This window comes from Meles meles, chromosome 3 (genome assembly GCF_922984935.1).
Source record: "Meles meles chromosome 3, mMelMel3.1 paternal haplotype, whole genome shotgun sequence".
Classification (NCBI taxonomy): domain Eukaryota; kingdom Metazoa; phylum Chordata; class Mammalia; order Carnivora; family Mustelidae; genus Meles; species Meles meles.
Window position 1 is genome coordinate 76,712,767 of NC_060068.1, and position 19,041 is coordinate 76,731,807.

General features: G+C 33.3%; 1 protein-coding gene across 4 annotated transcripts in view; it reads left to right on the plus strand.

Annotated features, from left to right (window-relative positions):
* SSBP2 (single stranded DNA binding protein 2) overlaps positions 1–19,041 on the plus strand; it is a 305,659-nt gene that overhangs the window by 249,659 nt on the left and 36,959 nt on the right. For 2 of the 4 annotated variants that reach the window (XM_046000543.1, XM_046000541.1), the window contains 4 exons: positions 3,214–3,280; positions 4,523–4,593; positions 10,509–10,600; positions 17,322–17,370. In XM_046000543.1, coding sequence (XP_045856499.1) covers positions 3,214–3,280; positions 4,523–4,593; positions 10,509–10,600; positions 17,322–17,370 — 279 coding nt within the window. The remainder of the gene's footprint in view (positions 1–3,213; positions 3,281–4,522; positions 4,594–10,508; positions 10,601–17,321; positions 17,371–19,041) is intronic. The other 2 variants (XM_046000544.1, XM_046000542.1) reach the window with 1 other exon arrangement.

Below are 19,041 nucleotides of genomic sequence, written 5' to 3' on the forward strand. Positions count from 1 at the left end.
TACTCCTACCCCTGCTCAGGTTCTCTCTCTCTCTCAAATAAATAAAAACATTTTAAAGAAGGATTATATCTTTTGTCTTTTTTCTTTGAAGTCAATTTCATCCTAGGACTTTATCACTGATGATTCCTAAAATTGTCCAATCTATTTCTTTTCTGTCTTCAATAAATATTTCTCTGAGCCAATAGGCAAGATAGGTTCCATACCCCTTCAGAGTTTACAGTCTATTGGAGATGCAGAGAGGAAAACAAGCCATGATTGTATTTAAGTTCTATGAAAATGAGGTATAAAATCCTATAAAAGCACATAAGCAACACTTACCTCCCTGGCATATTAAGATGTTCAGGAAGGAAGGAGTCATCCAGAGGTGGCAGAAAAAAGAAAAGGTTTTTGTTGTGGTTGGGAGACCTGTTACATTGAGCAAATAAATACACTGAGCAAAAAATTAAAAGATATTGAAGACAATGGAAGTCAGGTTTCTCACTGTAAGAGAAAGTATTTACAAACATAAAAAAAAAGAAGGTTAAAAATAATCCTGGGGTTTTACTTTGGAATTTGACCCGTTGACTTGGTGCTGGGAAATAGGAATTTATGGCATGGGTATGTACCCTCCTCACACACACACAGATACAGTTAGTCATAGATGTATATGTGTGTACAGTCACAGATTTTTATTATTTATTTATTTATTTATTTATTTATTTATTTATTTATTCTTAGTGCAGGATCTACTGAGAGGGCCAAAAAGTAGTGTGCCAAGTTAAAATGAGCACTCTGAGAGCCCAGATCTTGATGTCTAAATGTCGTCCTCCACTAGAGGGAATCAGGGCTCTGGGCCCTTTGGAGTAAGGTCTGTTTTCAGAGTCAGGCTAGAAAAAAATATGAGGTCAACTTGGAACATCTTGTCCAAGGAAGAAAATACTCAAAATATGATGGAGACGTGTCGAAAGTCCATAAGGACTTGAAGAGCCTCCCGCTGGCCAAATCTTGAATATTTGAATACTAAAATAAATGATAATAATAAATTACAACCTATTGATTGAAATAGGAAGGAAGGGTGGACAAAAAGTTGTTCCTTACAGTGAAATGCCAACTAAACCACATAAAATGATAGACAAGGAATATCTCCATTTGGCAACTATCCTTGTGCTTAGGAGTTGTCAATGGATGCTGGTGGGTAGATAATTGATTGACGAGGAATGGCATACTGACAATCTTGGAATAGCTCTAATACTAAAAGTAACTAATTACAGAGGGGAAAATTAATGATCCCATGGTGTACAGACCTGATGGGCACCAACACAATCAGATGAAAAAGGTTAACATCCCCTGTCATGGGACGAGTGAACATCATGTGCCTCTGAAGTGATTCACCAAGAAGAGCAACAGCATCATTTCTTCAGGAATCTCTATAAGATAATAGGACCTCAGTTGGGGTCATGAAAAAGCATCAGAAGATCATCCTGTAGAATTGAAGACCTAGATTCTAAAACTGCTGAGGACATGACAGGGAAAGACTAAGGAATAATTCCTGCTTGAAGAAGGGTGAAGAAATACAATTACTAAGTGCAACATGTGTTCCGTGAGATCCTGGCCACAGAAAGTAAAAAGAAACATGGTGGAGACAAATGGCAAATATGGCTGAGGTCGGTGGAGTGGATGGTAGTGTTGTATCAATGTGGGTTTCCTATCTTGAAACGTTGTGTTATGGTTTTGTACGGGAATATCCTTGTTTAGAGAACTGTATTCTGTAGTACTCAGAGGTGATGAGGCATGATGTCTACAGCTTGCTGTCAGGTGGTTCTGAAAAAGATTGATGATAACAAGTGCATATAGAGAGAAGGAGAAGGAGTGATTCAGGGGCAGATGTGGTAAAGTGTTGACAGTTGGGCAGTTGGTGTCAGAGTCTATGAGAATCCTTTGTACTGCTTGTGGAATTTTTTGTAAGTTGGAAAATATATATATACATAATTTAAAACAAATGGGAGAACTTATCCCAGACTGGGGTTATATGGAAGAATTTTGCTAGGAACCGATCCCTAAACTGAGATCTAAAGTATGTCAACAAGAGGCACAAAAGGGTCTTTGAGTTCCTTGACATGAGATATTATTTATTTTTGTTTATTTTGTTTTGTTTTTAGTGGTTGGCATTTAGATTATTTATTTTTGTTTATTTTGTTTTGTTTTTAGTGGTTGGCATTTAGATATTGATTAAATTCCTTAATTGAAAAAACCTGAGGGAAGTTTAGTTTAGAATGTTAGGGGCAGCAGCAAGAAATTACCCTAGAAAGTTAAGCAGGGAATGGATCATATAGTAGTGTATGTATTCAGTGTGCTTTTAAGAAAAAAATTAAAGAATTACAAAAATGGCTTGAGAAATGGCAGTTCTCTACTGTATCCCAAGGGATAATGATTAAGAAAATAGTTCTGATCTGGATATATATTTTTATTATTAAATTTCTTTCGAAATGTTTGAAATTTTTCACTAAGTAGAGAAGATTTATTCTGCTTTAAGTTAAATTGGTGAATCTTACAGAAATTTTTGCCACTTGTCAGGATTATATGTTCATGTGAGTGGATACATATTTGGTCCAGTTCTAAGGGCTGCTCAGACAACTGTTAGAAACTTGTGATTCAGGACGTATCCAGTATCACACCCTTCATAAAATAAGCCCTGTCTGTTAATCACTCCACCTTTTTCACTTCTGGTTCTTTTTTCCATTCAGCCAAATCATTTGAACTTAATTGGAGTATTATTTTTCTAAATGGTTTCTTAGGGAAAATGTAACGACAAAAAAAGTTTATTGGCCCCTTGGCATTTTAGTCCTGCTGCTATTGTAATGCCAAATGAGTAAAATAATCTGTAGAAAATAGAGAGATTACATTCAAGAAGCAAAATTCGTTATTTCGGTACCCATAGTAAGTTAATTTGAAGGAAAGGCATTGTACTTCTCAGGATGAAAGAGGACAATTTTGCCTAGATTTTTGTTTCTAGGAAGTTTATTTACCACAAAATTGAGCAAGGTAGAATCTTTTTAGAACTAAGAACTTATACTAGGTATGTAGAGCTAAAAATTTATCAATTAATTTGAAATATAAGAAATCTGGTGAAATACTATATTCTATAATTATAGGAATTTTAAAGGAGAATTGCTAAAGTACTTATTTTGTCAATACTTAGAATATTTTTTTGTTTTGTTTTACTAAATATCCTAGGCACTTGGAGGTGTCCCAGGAAGTCAGCCATTACTTCCAAGTGGAATGGACCCAACTCGACAACAAGGTGACTACTTTAAATTAAAAGTGAAATGGATTGGGAGGGAGACAAACCATAAATGACTCTTAATCTCACAAAACAAACTGGGGGTTGCTGGGGGGAAGTGGGATTGGGAGAGGGGGAGGGGGCTATGGACATTGGGGAGGGGAGGCGAACCATAAGAGACTATGGACTCTGAAAAACAACCTGAGGGTTTTGAAGGGTCAGGGGTGGGAGGTTGGGGGAACAGGTGGTGGGTGATGGGGAGGGCACGTTTTGCATGGAGCACTGGGTGTTGTGCAAAAAGAATGAATACTGTTACGCTGAAAAAAAATAAATAAAAAAAAAAAAAAAAAAAAAAAAAAAAAAAAAAAAAGTGAAATTGATATGCAGAGTCTCAAAATTTTTAAGGATAATTTTATTTGTATTAATTTTCCATAATTATACCAGTTGGATTTTTATAGGTAATATCGCCAAATGAGTTATATTTTCAACTAACTCTTTTTTTTTTAAGATTTTATTTTTTTTTTTAGGTGGGGGGAGCGAGAGAGAGCACAGGTGGGAGGCTGGGAGAGGGAGAGGGAGAAGCAGACTCCCTGCTGAGCAGGGAGCCTGACACTAGGCTCCATCCCAGGACCCTGAGATCATGATCTGAGCTGAAGGCAGACACTAAACCAACTGAGCCACCTAGGCACTCCTCAGCTAACTCTTAATTATGCATGATATGATGGTGGTGATCACATAAGAAACTGAAGTATTAAATATCTAAAAATCCATGTTTTAACTAATAACTTCTAAAACCTTTTATATAACTTCTAACAAGTGAGAATTAAAATGATTATTTCCTTTAGGATTTCTTCTGCCTTTTTCAGATAGTACATCTGAAAGATGAGCAGGAGGAAAAGAAGATGCTAAGTAAGCAATGACTTAATTAATTTAACAAAAATCAATAATCAGGTCCCTCCAACAGAGCTATTTAGGTACCACAGAGGTGTGTGGCTCTATTACACTATTCCAAGGTAAAAGGTGCAGATGGTATGAGAGATACATTTCAGCACAAAGTAGGAAGAAAAATTCAGTCTCAATGAATGGAGAATGTGGGCAAGTAGTCATAAGAGACAGAAAAGTAGCCATGGAAGCCAAGATGAAATGAAGTCCATGACCCGGTCCCTTTTAAGTAAGGTTTAACACCAAGTAGAAAGGAGGCTACCATCTCCTGGTTTAGCACTTATTGCTAATATCTTCATACCTCTTTTTTTTTTTTTAAAGGGCATCCAAATATGGGTGGGCCAATGCAGAGAATGACTCCTCCAAGAGGAATGGTGCCCTTAGGACCACAGGTAAATAATCAACACAAAAACTAGATGCTGAGTTTTTGCCTTCATCTTATACATAAACAAATGATATCATTTGCTGACTTTTATTATATGCATTAGAGGCTTGATATAACAGTTATTAGGCTCTTGAGGACATAATATCTATGACATGTACAAACTGATGTAACAACAAACCATATTTTAACAGGTGCTATCATATATGCCGTTAGTACATTTGAAAAACTATATTGTGTAGAAATACATTAAAGGAATTACTATAAAAAGACAGCTATTAATTACTGTTTTGTTAACCAAGCTGAGGAAGTCTAAAAAAATTTACAGCAATTATTATAAAAGATAAGCATGGAAATTAAATAAGTTAAATAAAACACAGTTGATATAAGATATGAAACAGAATAAACAACATAGAATATATTTCTATAAGTCTTTTAAAGAATGTCATTGATAGTTTCTTACCTACAACCATTTCTTCATAGAATATGAAAACAATAGCTATTTAGAAATCTTAGTCTTAGTGAACAAGGCGAACAAGTCTTAGGTCTTAGTGAACAAGCATAATCCTATCAGTCTATATCAGATGTTAGCCTACTTCTCTAAAAGTTTCCAAAAGTACACACTGAGATTGAATCTGTCCTACCTGTTCATGACATTTTTCAAGTATGCTATTACAGGATATCGTTTATTTTTGGTAAAACATTCTTTTGTCTCTCTTGGGAAAACTAAATGAGATAAAATTAATTTTATCATGTTATATTTCAAAGAAACTAATCCCAAATCCAAAATTTTAAATTTCTACCTTATGGCTCAGAGATTAATATGTCATAATGTTGATTAAAAGAGTGAATTAATTTATTTTCTTTATGCTTTCCAAGAATAGCTATGTAAGTCCAGTTTTAGGAACTTGTTTCATGTATCTACTTTTAAAAAATTAAATTAGTATTTTGTTCTGTGCTCAAAGGAGTCAGAGAATTAATAATCTAACACCAAGATAATGTGAGTTAGAACTAGGTGTTTCTAACCAACATAAAATATATATATATATGACTTATTAAATAAAACATATATTTATATAACCATATTAAATAAAATATATATGTATAGTTATATGTATAAAACTATATTAAAACATGAAAGGCATTATAACCAAAATTTTCAGAGATACCATATTACATGAAAAAAAATAAAACTCCAAATGTTAATAGACATGATATCCTCAGAGTCAGAAAAAAATAATTTCTTTTATTTAGGCTCATTTATTTCTTATGTATTTTCTTAAGATCTTATAAAACTCCGATTTAGATATTTAAATTATTTTCCCCTATGTCTACTCATGTTAAGGTTGATGATTTATGTGACCAACCCTCAGAAGTTATTGATAGCAATTAGAACTTATAAGATCTATAAGATATTCATTGACTGAATATATATTTTAGTCATTAATAAACTAAGACAGTTTGGCTCTACAGAACTTGAAAGATTTTTTCCCAAAAGATTTTCATAATAGATACATATTAAAATATACATAAAAATGTGATGCCTATAATTTAGTTATCATTATTCATTCAGTTCATTGATTTTTAAGCTAGCTGCTCTTCAAGCTTTTGCCATCCCAAACCAATATTTTCAATACTTTTTAAAAACTAGTCTGAGTTAAGAGTTGGTTTTGTGGTGTTTGAATGATATGCCAATGGTTATTTAAGCTTTATGAACACTTAGATCTCATTTGAAAATGCATAGATGGAAAGCATACTGGTCTTTATGTTTTATAAATATTTAGCTTTATGTTTATGTGTTTTGTGTTATAAATAAATTACAATAGAAAGTAAGAAAACATGTTTCTGATGCATAATCTCTTATTGATGAGTTTTAATACTGAAGTTTATCATGTAAGTGTGAATTCTTTCTTTGTATTTTTGAACTCAAAAGATTAGTTTATTTCTGCCATTTGGATTAGTACCCTTGCTATATGTTTCTTCATAATTTGAGGGCAATAAGGTGTTTTGGTTTGAATTTACTTCAGAAGCCAGAACTACCTACAACAACTTCTTTAAATCACAGCATAGAAAATGTCAAAGGTTAAAGGAAACTCTACATACCATGTACTTAAATGAACAAGGAATCATATTAATATGAATGGCAGATAAGTAAAATGTGAGGTAAAATAATTTGGATGAGGCTTTCTTATGAAATATTTACCTGTAACACCTGGTATATGAAACATATGCATTATAAACTGTAAATTTTGTATAAAGGTTATCTGTGTTTCTTGAAAGATAATAAAAAAATAATTCTCATAGTAGATATTATAACCATACAGATGTTACCCAAGAACAGAATGCATCTGCTTTTTTCTAGTTGAATTATAGAAATAATCTCTGGAATATTGTTTCTAGCTTTATATACAAACATAAAACACATCTCTTTTCGATCGTAGATATTATTTCCATAATTTTTTTTTTACCTTAAGACCAGTTTAATGGAGAAGGAAAATAATTATATATTGGAATAACTGAATTCCAAGAACAGAGAAATATATATATATTTTTTTCTAATGATTCTTAGATAATGTTGATTTAGGCAAATGCACATTTAGATCATAGTAAACATATGCTTGATACTTATTGCATGAATGAAGAAATAAAAATTTGCTCCAAATCTTGGCATATTTTTCACCCCTTTACCTGTTTTAAATTTAATTTTGGTGGTAATATACAATTACCTACTTAATCAAGAAAAATCTTACTTAATACCATATTTGAAGACATTTTTCTATTTGCTTTTGTAATAAGATACACTTACCTTGCCTGTGTTCTTATGCTTGCCAGATTCCATATGATTAACAGAAAAATTCACCAAAACTATCCAATTAGTTTTAGTTCTTCCAGAAATCTGAAGGATAAATGAGTTATATACAAATAGGAACATACCGTGATTTCTAAATCAAATACCTGAGGTAGAGATATGGTGAGATGAAAATATATGATAAGCTCTCATGTAAAGAGAGAGTTAACTGATTCTGTATTTTCAAATTTCAGATAGGTAGAATTCAGCTCAGTAAGGGGAAGAACTTTCTAGAAAGTAAACTGCCCAATCATGGAAAAACTCTTTATAAACTTTCCAAGCAGAATCTGAACAGCCATTTTGTCAGGAACATTGCATTGAGAAAGAGATTAAACCAGATGGAATTGTATAGCTGCCATCCGCTTTAAAATTCAGTGATTCTAAATTAGCTTTTTCCATTCTGCCTTTGTTGATACCACTCGGAAAGCCAGTTGTTATTCTTTCTTGTCTTCCTGTTTTCTTATGCTTCAAATTATTCACAAAATGAAAATATTTTGTAAATCTATCAAATTATGTATTGGATAATTCCTTACTCATTTCCTGTGATACTAGAGCATTGGGTATACCAAGATGAGTAAAACAGATTCTATCTTCAAGGTACTTACTGTTCAGCAGGAGACACAAATACATAAAGAAAAGCTATTATGCAGTTAAAAAAAAATCTAGAAAAGAAATATGCATGCTCTGTCAGGGAATCAGTACCTAAATAAGCATGTAATTCTGTGAAAGTTGAAGGCTCAAGGGAAGCTGATGAGAAGAGGACTCATTTAAGTTGGTCCCTTATTAATGGTGACAAGAAAGAGTTAGGGCTACAATTTTTGATCGCCAAGTACCATGCTCTTAATGCACTAAGCACTATGATAGGTGTTTTATATGATTTTATTTTATCCTCCAACAAGCTTGTAAAGGACATGATATCACTTTGCAGATAAGGAAATGAAGTTTGAGTTGATCATTAAGAGAAGGTTTGGCCTGTGATCACACATATAAGAAAGAGGGGCAGAGGAAATGGGGCTGTGGAAACAGAAGTTCAAACCAATGTCTTTCTATGTCCTGAGCTATAAAGAAAATTAATGTTTTCCTCGATAAAATGAAACAGATCTTCTAAGACCAAAAATGGAAGGAGACTTTTCTTTTGAAGCATTTCTATTATACCTTACCATCCAGACTTTGTTTCCAATGGCTTATTTTCTTCTCAGAGACTTCTTGCTAACATTGGTGGTACCACTACCATGCTTGATCCAGAGGTTAAGGGAACTAACTAATCTTCTAACTAATGACTCAGCTGTGGGTAGAAACCATTCTATCCCATAGCATGTACAACTGGGATGTTTAAATAAGATTTCCCTAAAGAAAAAGTAAATAAACAATGAGAAGAACGTGTAACTAGGTAATTTATTTATAAACTGTGGCTTACACTCTGGAGTTAACAAACTCATTGACTATTTCCTTGTCATCTTAGCTCCTACGACACAGAAGGCCACGCCATGAGTTACCACGAGTGAAAAAGTGTCTTGCATGTTTCTGAACTGCAAGAAATCCAGTAGGCTGGAGGGCATAGCTGGGAGTAGGGAAAGAAGGTAAAGATTATAGGAAATGTATACAGGAAACACTGGCTAGGGCTGACCTCTGAATACCATCACAGAGCCACGCTGAGTATTAGGTTATTTGTGAGGCAGTGTGGGGCATCATGGCTTTTAGGTGACATAAACAGGACTGACTTTTCGAATCATAGTTCTGGAGGCAGCATGAAGAATAGACGGGAGGGGGAAAGGCTAAGTCAGAGAGACCAATGAAGACAGTACATTAGTCTCAGTAAGTGGCAAAGAATAGTGTGATATGAAAGAAAGCACTATTCCAACAGCTATTTCACAGGTCAAATCAAGGGACTTTGGTAACCACCTGGATGTGGGAATTGAAATAAAAGGAGGAGACATAATTGGGCTCCCAGAGGTTCTTAGCCTGGACTGTTGTTGTATGGCAAGGGACGCCACAGAACTGACTGAGGAAAGCAATATGAAGAACGCAGTTGTGAGAAGAGAACACTGAGTTTACTTTTAGATGTATTGAGCATGAAGCAGTGTCCCGATGGAAACAATCCAAATGACATTCAACATGGGAGTTATCCAGGAGCTTAGCAGGGATGTCGTGACCAAATAGAAAACATTTGGGATTCCTAAATAGTTGTGAACTAATGGTAGCAGATAAGATTACCCTTAAACATGAACTTATTTAAAAGAATGCTGCGGTTAGAACTTGGAGGAAAACAACGTTTCAAGAGTTAGCAAAAGAAAAGGAGCCAGCAAAAGAAATGGAAAAAAAGTGAGAAAAGTTGGCAGAATAGTGCTGTCAGAAAGCCAAGCATGAAAGCAGTTGATAATGTCAAAATATATTAATATGACAATGTTAAAAAGCAATCTTTGGGCCCTAATGGAAACTAAAGTAAGCTAATATGATATGCATGTTGAAACATTAAAATGTTTTTCTCCTTTGAATATATGTAAGAGATGCTGACAGAAGCCTGTTGCATGATATAATTCATGTATACATATTTTAAGTGCATTTTAGTTTTCATATGTTGTTGTGTGTTTGTATATTCGTACATTTCTCTATGGGATATATTATTTGTGAACAGAAGTTTGCATTCAGCTTTCTTATGTTAGGTTCACCTGTTAGATTTTTTTCCTTCAGCTTTTATGTAATTGTTCTGGGTCTGGCAATTTCAACATGCTAATGGTCTGTTCTTTAAAAACAGAGTTTTGGATTTATAAAATGTTTTATTTGAAAAAGTTCTCTGTTGTACAGATATTGGAAAATTCATAAGGATATGGTGAATATTATAATTGCAACTATACCTTAATCGTTTAACATGATCCAATGATCTTACATAGTCATGTAGTTTTTAAAAGACGAGGACCAAAGTAATTATTAAGATAGAAGCAATAGTACAAGAGTGGATCCTTCAGAGAATGAATTGCACAGGCCTTATCCAATCAGGAGTTATGTAGGGAAATCATTAACCTGCTCTCCTTTCTTTCCCCCCTCCTCTTTGGTTTTGTTTTTTTGTTTTGTGGTAGTCTGACCCTTGGTTATCATTACAGAACTATGGAGGTGCAATGAGACCCCCCCTGAATGCTTTAGGTGGCCCCGGAATGCCTGGAATGAACATGTAAGCAAAATGCTATGTTATCCTGTTTAGTAAAGTATTCTATTTTCTGTCTTCTGAAGTCACACTAATTTGTAAGACAATTTAAGCACCTCAATTTCTGTGTAGTATAAAGTGAAACCAGAGTACATAAACCAAGCATGAGCTGTAGAGTTTGCTACATTTTCACAACATATTGTTTTTCTGCCTTCTCTGCAGCTTATAATTTTTTCCATTTTCAAATGCCAAATGCCAACTTTTAGCCAGATTTTCATGTTTCATTTGTTTATCTAAAAATGAGTCTTTTATAACTAAGCACATAGGATCATAGAGTCTATATAAAACTACAAAGAGAGGGGCGCCTGGGTGGCTCAGTGGTTAAGCATCTGCCTTCAGCTCAGGTCATGATCCCAGGGTCCTGGGATTGAACCCGGCACTGAGCTCCCCCGCCTTCTGTTCTGTTCCCTCTCTCACTGCGTCTCTCTGTCAAATAAATAAATAAAATCTTAAAAAAAAAAAAAAAAAAAAACCTTCAAAGAGACGCTGGCACCAAGACAATGACGTAACTCCCTAGAAGCAGACAATTGATATTAACTTCATTTTAATGATATATAGTAATTCCTAAAAGTTTTTAATTCCTACATAGAGTCCTTACTTTGGCTTTATTGGTACCACTCGTAACCCACCAAGAATTCTCTTTGGTAGTGTCTTCTATATTAAAGAATTTTTCATATGATTGGATGAATTTTTGTTTGAAAATTAAGATGTGCTTGGATAAGGACTAAACTAACAGTTTTTTGGTTGTTTGGTTTGTTATTTACTGAAAAGACATTTCAAGCCCAAAGCCAATAGTGTTTCTAGAGACCCAAAGTAATACTGTCGGTTAAGGGATTTTTATTTATTTTTCATTATCTAACTTGCCCTCAAAGTTCCACATATACCAGGTGCTTGCTCATGACTTTCATTAATTCATAAAGGATCAATTCCATGATGTGGCCTAAAGAAAGCTTACCATAAATAATGAAACTGTTCCATATAGGGTTGTGGGTAGTTTCCTTGAATATAATTTCCCATTAGTCCATGTTTTGGTTACTTACATATCAAATTAGATAATTCTGCCATCACTTAATGGCATTTAAGATATAATGAGATAAGCTCTTTTGATATAGATAGGGATTTTTGTGAGTTTCTGAAGCCATTTTCGTGGAAAGTAATTTTGCCTAAAATAGAAAATAGGTTAATAAGTGGATACCAGCCAGAATCAAAACTAACAGAACGAGGGGAAAAAGTAGGTCAAATTTTCCTATCACGTCTTTTCACTTTTAAAGTAAAAATGGGTAGGCATGAAGTCTGACTCTTCTTAAATCCCTCAAAGACTTAGCCTTTAATGGTTGTTACAAAAAGGAGTGATACTTTATGCTTACATCAAAAGCTGCAACTCTCACCAATAGGATTTAGATATATATAAAATTTACCTACCTGAGATTCTGATTTTAAAATGCAATAGCTTTTAGGGAATATAATTTTGAATACTGTGTACAGATGTAAGCAGTATACATTTGAATATTATGATCAATCTAGACTTATCAATAAATATTAAGATTGTATCTAATGTCATTTTATATATTACACTTCACTATAATTAGCCATATGGTCAACTTTAGATCAACCTGTTTTTATGGGTATAGAGAAAGAAGTTATTTTTATGTGACTGTTAAGAGACTCCGCTGCTTAAAATTGTCTAGTTGTTTTCTCACGTACACTTAAACAGATAAACATTAACATTTAATGGGTACATTAAATTCCCTAGACTATAGAGACTAAAAATATGGCTCAAATTTTTAGTATTATTATTTTTATTGATACTTGGATTTGGGTTTCTCATTTAAATATACACAAATGCTTTAAAATATTTTGTATTACATAATGTTTTATTGTTCATATAATTTCTGGTTTTTAAAGAACCTTGAAGCCTTCCAGATTCAGATTTCCATTATTCATTACCTTTGACTTTTATTTGGGTTTATATATATAATTTTCAGTTTTCTGTAAATTAGGATATTCTTAAAGAACAATGAAAATGTAAATATTTCCTTCAAACAAGGAAGTTCTGATCCAAATTCCCATCCAATGGATGATCCAACTAGAGAGAATTATTTTTGTGTTGATATTGGCCCCAGCAAAGCAAAAGTGAATTTAAAGAGATACAAAAAATAAAACATATTATGTCCATTGTACTCAATAGAGTAAAATTTATTGAAATTTAATGATTTAATATCTTTAAAATAAAGATACTAAATCTTACTATGTTATAGCAAATAAGTACCCCTTTTTTATTTTTCCAAATAAGTATTTCGAACTAGCATTTGTGGCTTTCTTCATGTGACTTTTTTACATGTTGGGTAACTTAAAAATCAAAGAAAAAGGCATCGGGACAGTGTTACTTTTTTTTTTTTTAAGATTTTACTTATTTATTTGAAAGAGAGAGAAAGCATGAGAAGGGGGAGAGTCAGGGGGAAAAGCAGACTCCTCACCGAGCAGGGAGCCTGCGGGACTCGATCATGACCTGATCTGGGATGACATGATCTGGGATCATGACCTGAGATGAAACTGAGTCATCCAGGCACCTGATAGTGTTACTTTAAGCTATGTTTTTAACAGTCTAAGATATTTCTGTGCTAAGGTCAGGTGGGACCTGCCAGAGAACCATTTCTGGATGAGTTTTCTTTAGCTTGTCACATTTTCTTGTTTGCCATGAAAGTATAATGACAATGAAAATAACATCCAACCGTGCCCACTAAAGTAATTAAATACTGTATTTTAACTAGGAAACTATTTGGAACAAAATTTTGATAATGTTATTTAAAAAATAATTGGTTATTTCCAAAGAAAATAATAATTCTGATATAATTTTTATATTTCTGTGCTCTAAACTCAGGATAAGTTATACGTAGTGTCATCTCAAATTAAGAGTATATTTTTAATGTCTCTTTAACTACTATTTTTATAAATAATTTCAGTAATCTAAAGTAGAATTTACAGACTATAGCCAGAATATAAATGTTTTCAAATGCATTACAGATAATTTTTTAAAAGAAACTCTATTTCTAAATTAACTACATTTTTAGGGGTGCCTGGATGGCTTAGTCAGTTAGGCATCCCACTCTTGATTTTAGCTCAAGTCAGGTCATGATCTCTCAGGGTCATGAGTTAGATCTCCATGTCGGGCTCTGTGCTCAGTGGGGTGTCTACTTGATGATTCTTTCTCTCCCTTTCTTTCTGCCTCTCTCCCTGCTCACTCGCTCTTGAATAAATAAATCTTTAAAAAACAAAAACAATAAATTAACTGTACTTTTACAGATTTCCAGAGAATTTAGGATTCAGCATTACAGCATGCCTAATTCAACTTTTTATATGTTGGTGTTCTATAGAAATGAAGAGGACAAAGGATTTCAAAGGACCTAGACCTTCTTGTTATCCTATAGAATGATAAAATTTGGGTAGTTATTATTTTGAAATCAAACAACTGTATTATAGAAGAAAAGAGGATTTTTCTCTACAGTCATCATAGTTGCTTGGATTTCATATCTGTATACCCTTACCAAAAAATACCTACTTCTTTTAAATTCCATATTTTGCTTTATTTTTAAATGAGGCTAACCTGATTCTACTTCAAACTATACCTATATAGAAACTTACCTTCAAAATAATGCCTTTATCATAGTTCATAAGTTATTTTCTTGATAATAATGAGGGTCCTCAAAAGGACTGGGAATTACTGAACTTAAGTAGTTGTTCTTTTTTAAAAAAACAAAAAACAAAAAACATTTATTTATTTATTTAAGAGAGAGGAGGGAAGAGAGAAAGAGAAGGGGTAAAGGGAGAGAATCTCAAGCAGACTCCCCACCGAGCATGGAGCCTGACAGAGGGCTCTATCCCATTACCCAGAGATCATGACCGGAGCTGAAATCGAGTCACACACCTGACCACTTGAGCCACCCAGGTGCCCCTGAACTTGAGTAATTGCTCTAAAAGAACTACTCACTCATATGGCCCCATTTTATTTAGCACTATTTGTAAAACTTAAAATGTTTTCAAACAGTGGCATAATTGGGGAAAATATAGCTTATCCATGTGAATTATCATATTAAATCCTTTAGATCATATGAAATCACTATCATATTAAATGCAATCTAATATGAAATAATAGTGTGCTGAGACTAGATTATTATTTGTCAAATAATTGAAATGCATAAAAAGTATTGTTACTGATAATAAATGTAACATTTAACATTCAATTTAATGATATTTCTTTCAGTAAAATGTTTAATTATTTAACAATTTAGCATGTTAATCTAACAAATAATTTTTAAATGGTAAGTAAAATATTTTATTATATTTAATCTTACATAGTCCTATTTTAAACATAATATGTCAAAATTATGAGATCATTATCAACATAACATCATTATATACAAATTTTTGCCATGATTTGGAAATAGTATATTTTTATGCTGTTTTAAGATAAATATTTCCCAATTTCTTTATTATACTTCTTTAACATCAAACAAACAATGTGGATTAACATCAAACAAATCAAACATTTTACTAGATCATATCCTATGTTTTACCTCACTTTCCATTCATTAAGACATTAAATCCTGATGTACAATTATCTTTCTAAAGTGCTGGAAAATCATCGTCATCACCATTTTAAGAGGCATCAGTTTCCAGATACAGTAAAAATGCCCTTAACCTCTCCCTGTGCGCAGTACTTGGACCAACTCCTCTCTGGCATCTTATTTTATCCCTTATTCCTCAAGCAGAATTGGGGGAAATTGTTTTTGGGCACCCTGATAAAACCCATGGACAGAATTTTCATGCACTTCCCTGTTGTTTATACCCCTGGGAAATTCTAAAACAAAATGAAAAACTGTTCTAAATAGTCCAAGTTGGATAGCTTCTATCTAATACATTGAATTTCAGGTTTAAGGTCCCTAAAATAAGAATCAAGGGACTTTTTTTTTTTAATTAAAAATTTCCTCTGTCTTTCAATGCAATTAGAGGGAAAAGGGAATTTTTGAGTGACCCTAATTACAGAGGACCTGCTGACAGCAGTCTACTTTTTATTAAGCAGTATTTACTTAGATATACTTAATACTAAAGCATGAGAACAAGAGACCTTTTTTACTTAATTAGGCATTAAGTTTGTTTTAAAATATTCATGTCCTTTTAAGCTATAGAATACAAAACATTATCCACCACCCTAAAATGAAGTAATATACTAACATACATTGGCATAGGTTACTTCCTATTTTTCCTAGATTTACTGTGGCTACTGTCTTGAACTGTAATTATGAAAACAAGAAGTGTAATTCCATTTTTAAAAAGTAACTAAATTAAAGAGGGCACATGTTGCATGGCGCACTGGGTGTGGTGCATAAACAATGAATATTGGAACACTGAAAAAATAAAATAAAATTTTTAAAAAAATAGCTAAATTATCAGTAGCACTGTAAGAGATATAAAATAATATACAAAGTAATATATAATCTGTGATAGTCTGTGGGATTTTTTTAAAGAGCCCAATTTAATCACATTTGCTATATATTTATTTGTACTTTAATAAGAGCAATCATTTTATGTATATTGATATTTTTTAAATAATTTCATTTTAATTTTGAATGATATATATTTATGTCATAGGATTACAGTTTATGTTTGTTTAATAATTAGTGATTTTGGGGGTGCTTGAGTGGCTCAGTGGGTTAAGCTTCTGCCTTTGGCTCAGGTCATGATCTCAGGGTCCTGGGATCGAGCCCCACATTGAGCTCCCTGCTCAGCAGGGGGCCTGCTTTCCCCTCTCTCTCTACCTGCCTCCCTGCCTACTTGTGATCTCTCTCTCTCTCTCTGTCAAATAAATAAATAAATAAAATCTAAAAAGAAATTAGTGATTTTTGCTGCAAAAGTATGTTTACATAATGATTCAGGTATATATATATATACACATACATTTACATTTACAGGTGATTATCGCTTTTAGTGTTTATTACAGTAATTTAACTTAAAATAAAACTGGGCCTACCCAAAGTAGTTTGATTTGAGAAGAAAACCATTTTGTGGAATGATAAAATTTTTTGATTAAAGAAATAAAAAAGCTGGGTGCCTGGGTGGCTAAGTGGGTTAAGCCTCTGCTTTCAGCTTAGGTCATGATCTTAGGGTCCTGGATCAAGTCCCGCATCAGGCCCACTGCTCAGCAGGGTGCCTACTTTCCCCCCATCTCTCTCTGCCTGCCTCTCTGCCTACTTGTGATCTCTCTCTGTCAAATAAATGAAATCTTTTTAAAATTTAAAAACAAAAAAAAGAAAAAAGCTGAGATATCTGGGTGGCTCAGTCAATTAAGCACACAACTCTTGGTTTCAGCTCGGGTCATGATCTAATGGTCCTCACATGGAGCCACGCATCTGGCTGTGCACTAAGCATGGAGTCTGCTTGAGATTCTCTCTCTCCCTCTCCCTCTGCCCCTCCCCTACTCTCATGCGCTCTCCCTCTCTCTCTCTCTAAAGTAAATAAATCTTTAGGAAAAAAAGAACTCAAAAGCTATGAAAATACAGAGAGTAATTTCAGTATTGAATTAGAACTGCATGGTAACTGAATTGTAAATATTATACTTTATGATTTGTTATTGCTTACTGTGAACATTCAAAGCATAAGTTAAAATTTCATTTATCATATTATCTTGTAGGGGTCCAGGTGGTGGTAGACCTTGGCCAAACCCAACAAATGCCAATTCAGTGAGTATATGTATTTTTAAATTTTCTTTGCATGTTGTAGCATTTAGCAACAAAAATCTGTGGCTTTCAAAAGTCCTACAATTGGTTATATTAAGTTTTTTTAAAAAGTAATCATTCCAAAAATATATTTTGTATATATATTTTTAAAATATGTTTAATTTTTTAAATTAATAATTTTTTTTACTTCACAGTCTAATGTAAACATGCATTCTATGTAGATTAACAGACTTCCAAAAATAAAACAAAATAAGATTTGAGTATACTACAGAAGCCTTTATTTTAATATATATGTCATAAAATGATTTGATCTTTTAAAATAACTATAATAATCACTAAGTTACCAGATAACCTCAATTTCTATCGGAGTTATTATGATTTTATTTATTGTACTGTTACACCTAGGTTTGCTCTCTTACTATCCCAGAAAGCAAGTACACATTTGTCCAGTGCCTGTCAGCCAAACTGGTGTTCTTATACATCTATATATCTAATGTGCCGTGAATTTTCCTAATATGTTTTGTGATAGCAGTTTGACTCACAAATATTTTTCTCTCTTAATAATGTCACATAAATATACGCACAAGTTGAAAACTAAGTTTTTGTTCTTAAAATTAATATGATTTTAATTAGATGATCCTGGTGATGTTTTCCCTTCTTGACTTTGAAACTTTGAGTTTCTTTAGTACGTGAGAGAGGTCTGCTGTGTAACTCTGTGTTGTGTGTGCACTGCACAAAGTTTTCTCACTCAAAGGAGTCAGTACAGCTAGTGCTCCACTTGTAAAGTCTATGAATATCTGCCCAACAGGGATGCCTTTTACTAATATGCACAGAGGTAACTTCATTGACTGGCAGTGGATTTAAAGCTAAATAAACATGAAAGTGATTCAATGTTCAAGGTTAATTTAAACTTCAAGACAATTTAAGGTGAAGTATGTGTGGTATAGAAAGAATCATCCTAAATTCATTGCTCTTCTAAGGCAAAACCACTTTCTTCTCAATCAAGTAAGCAGCTGTCATATTTTTAGAGAAAAAAAATTATTTTATCTTCCTGTCTCTTTGGTTTCAATAGCTAATTGAAATAGCATTTGGGGTGGACAGAAGTGATGATCTTGCTTTCATTTGGGTCTTCAGTATACTATTTAATCTCAACAAGTCTTCCTATAATACTGTTATGCTGGATTATGTTATAATGTATCTTTATCTTCTAAAATTCCTTTGGTTTGCCTATATGCTTTTGAAGAGTTCACATTTCTGTTTGCTTCTTGCTATACGCCTTTCAAATTCATTCAAGATTTCACTTTAAAATGGCATCTGGCTAGCAGCTCAGGACACCGTTCTTTCAACTTGCTATTAAAATACCCATAAAGGGGCGCCTGCGTGGCTCAGTTGGTTAAGCGTCTGCCTTTGGCTCAGGTCGCCATCCAGGGCTCCTGGGATGGAGTTCATGTCAGGCTCCTTGCTCAGCAGGAAGCCTGCTTCTCTATCTACCTCTTTCTCTCTCATGAATAAATAAAATCTTTAATTAAAATAAAATACCCATAAAGATACAGGAAAAAACAATTTTTTATATCACTGAAAACTGTGACAATCTTCCTATTGCCAGAATCTGGAAAGACTTTCTATTATCTGCACATCTGTTGAAACTGGATTAAAAAGCACAGACAGCGCTCC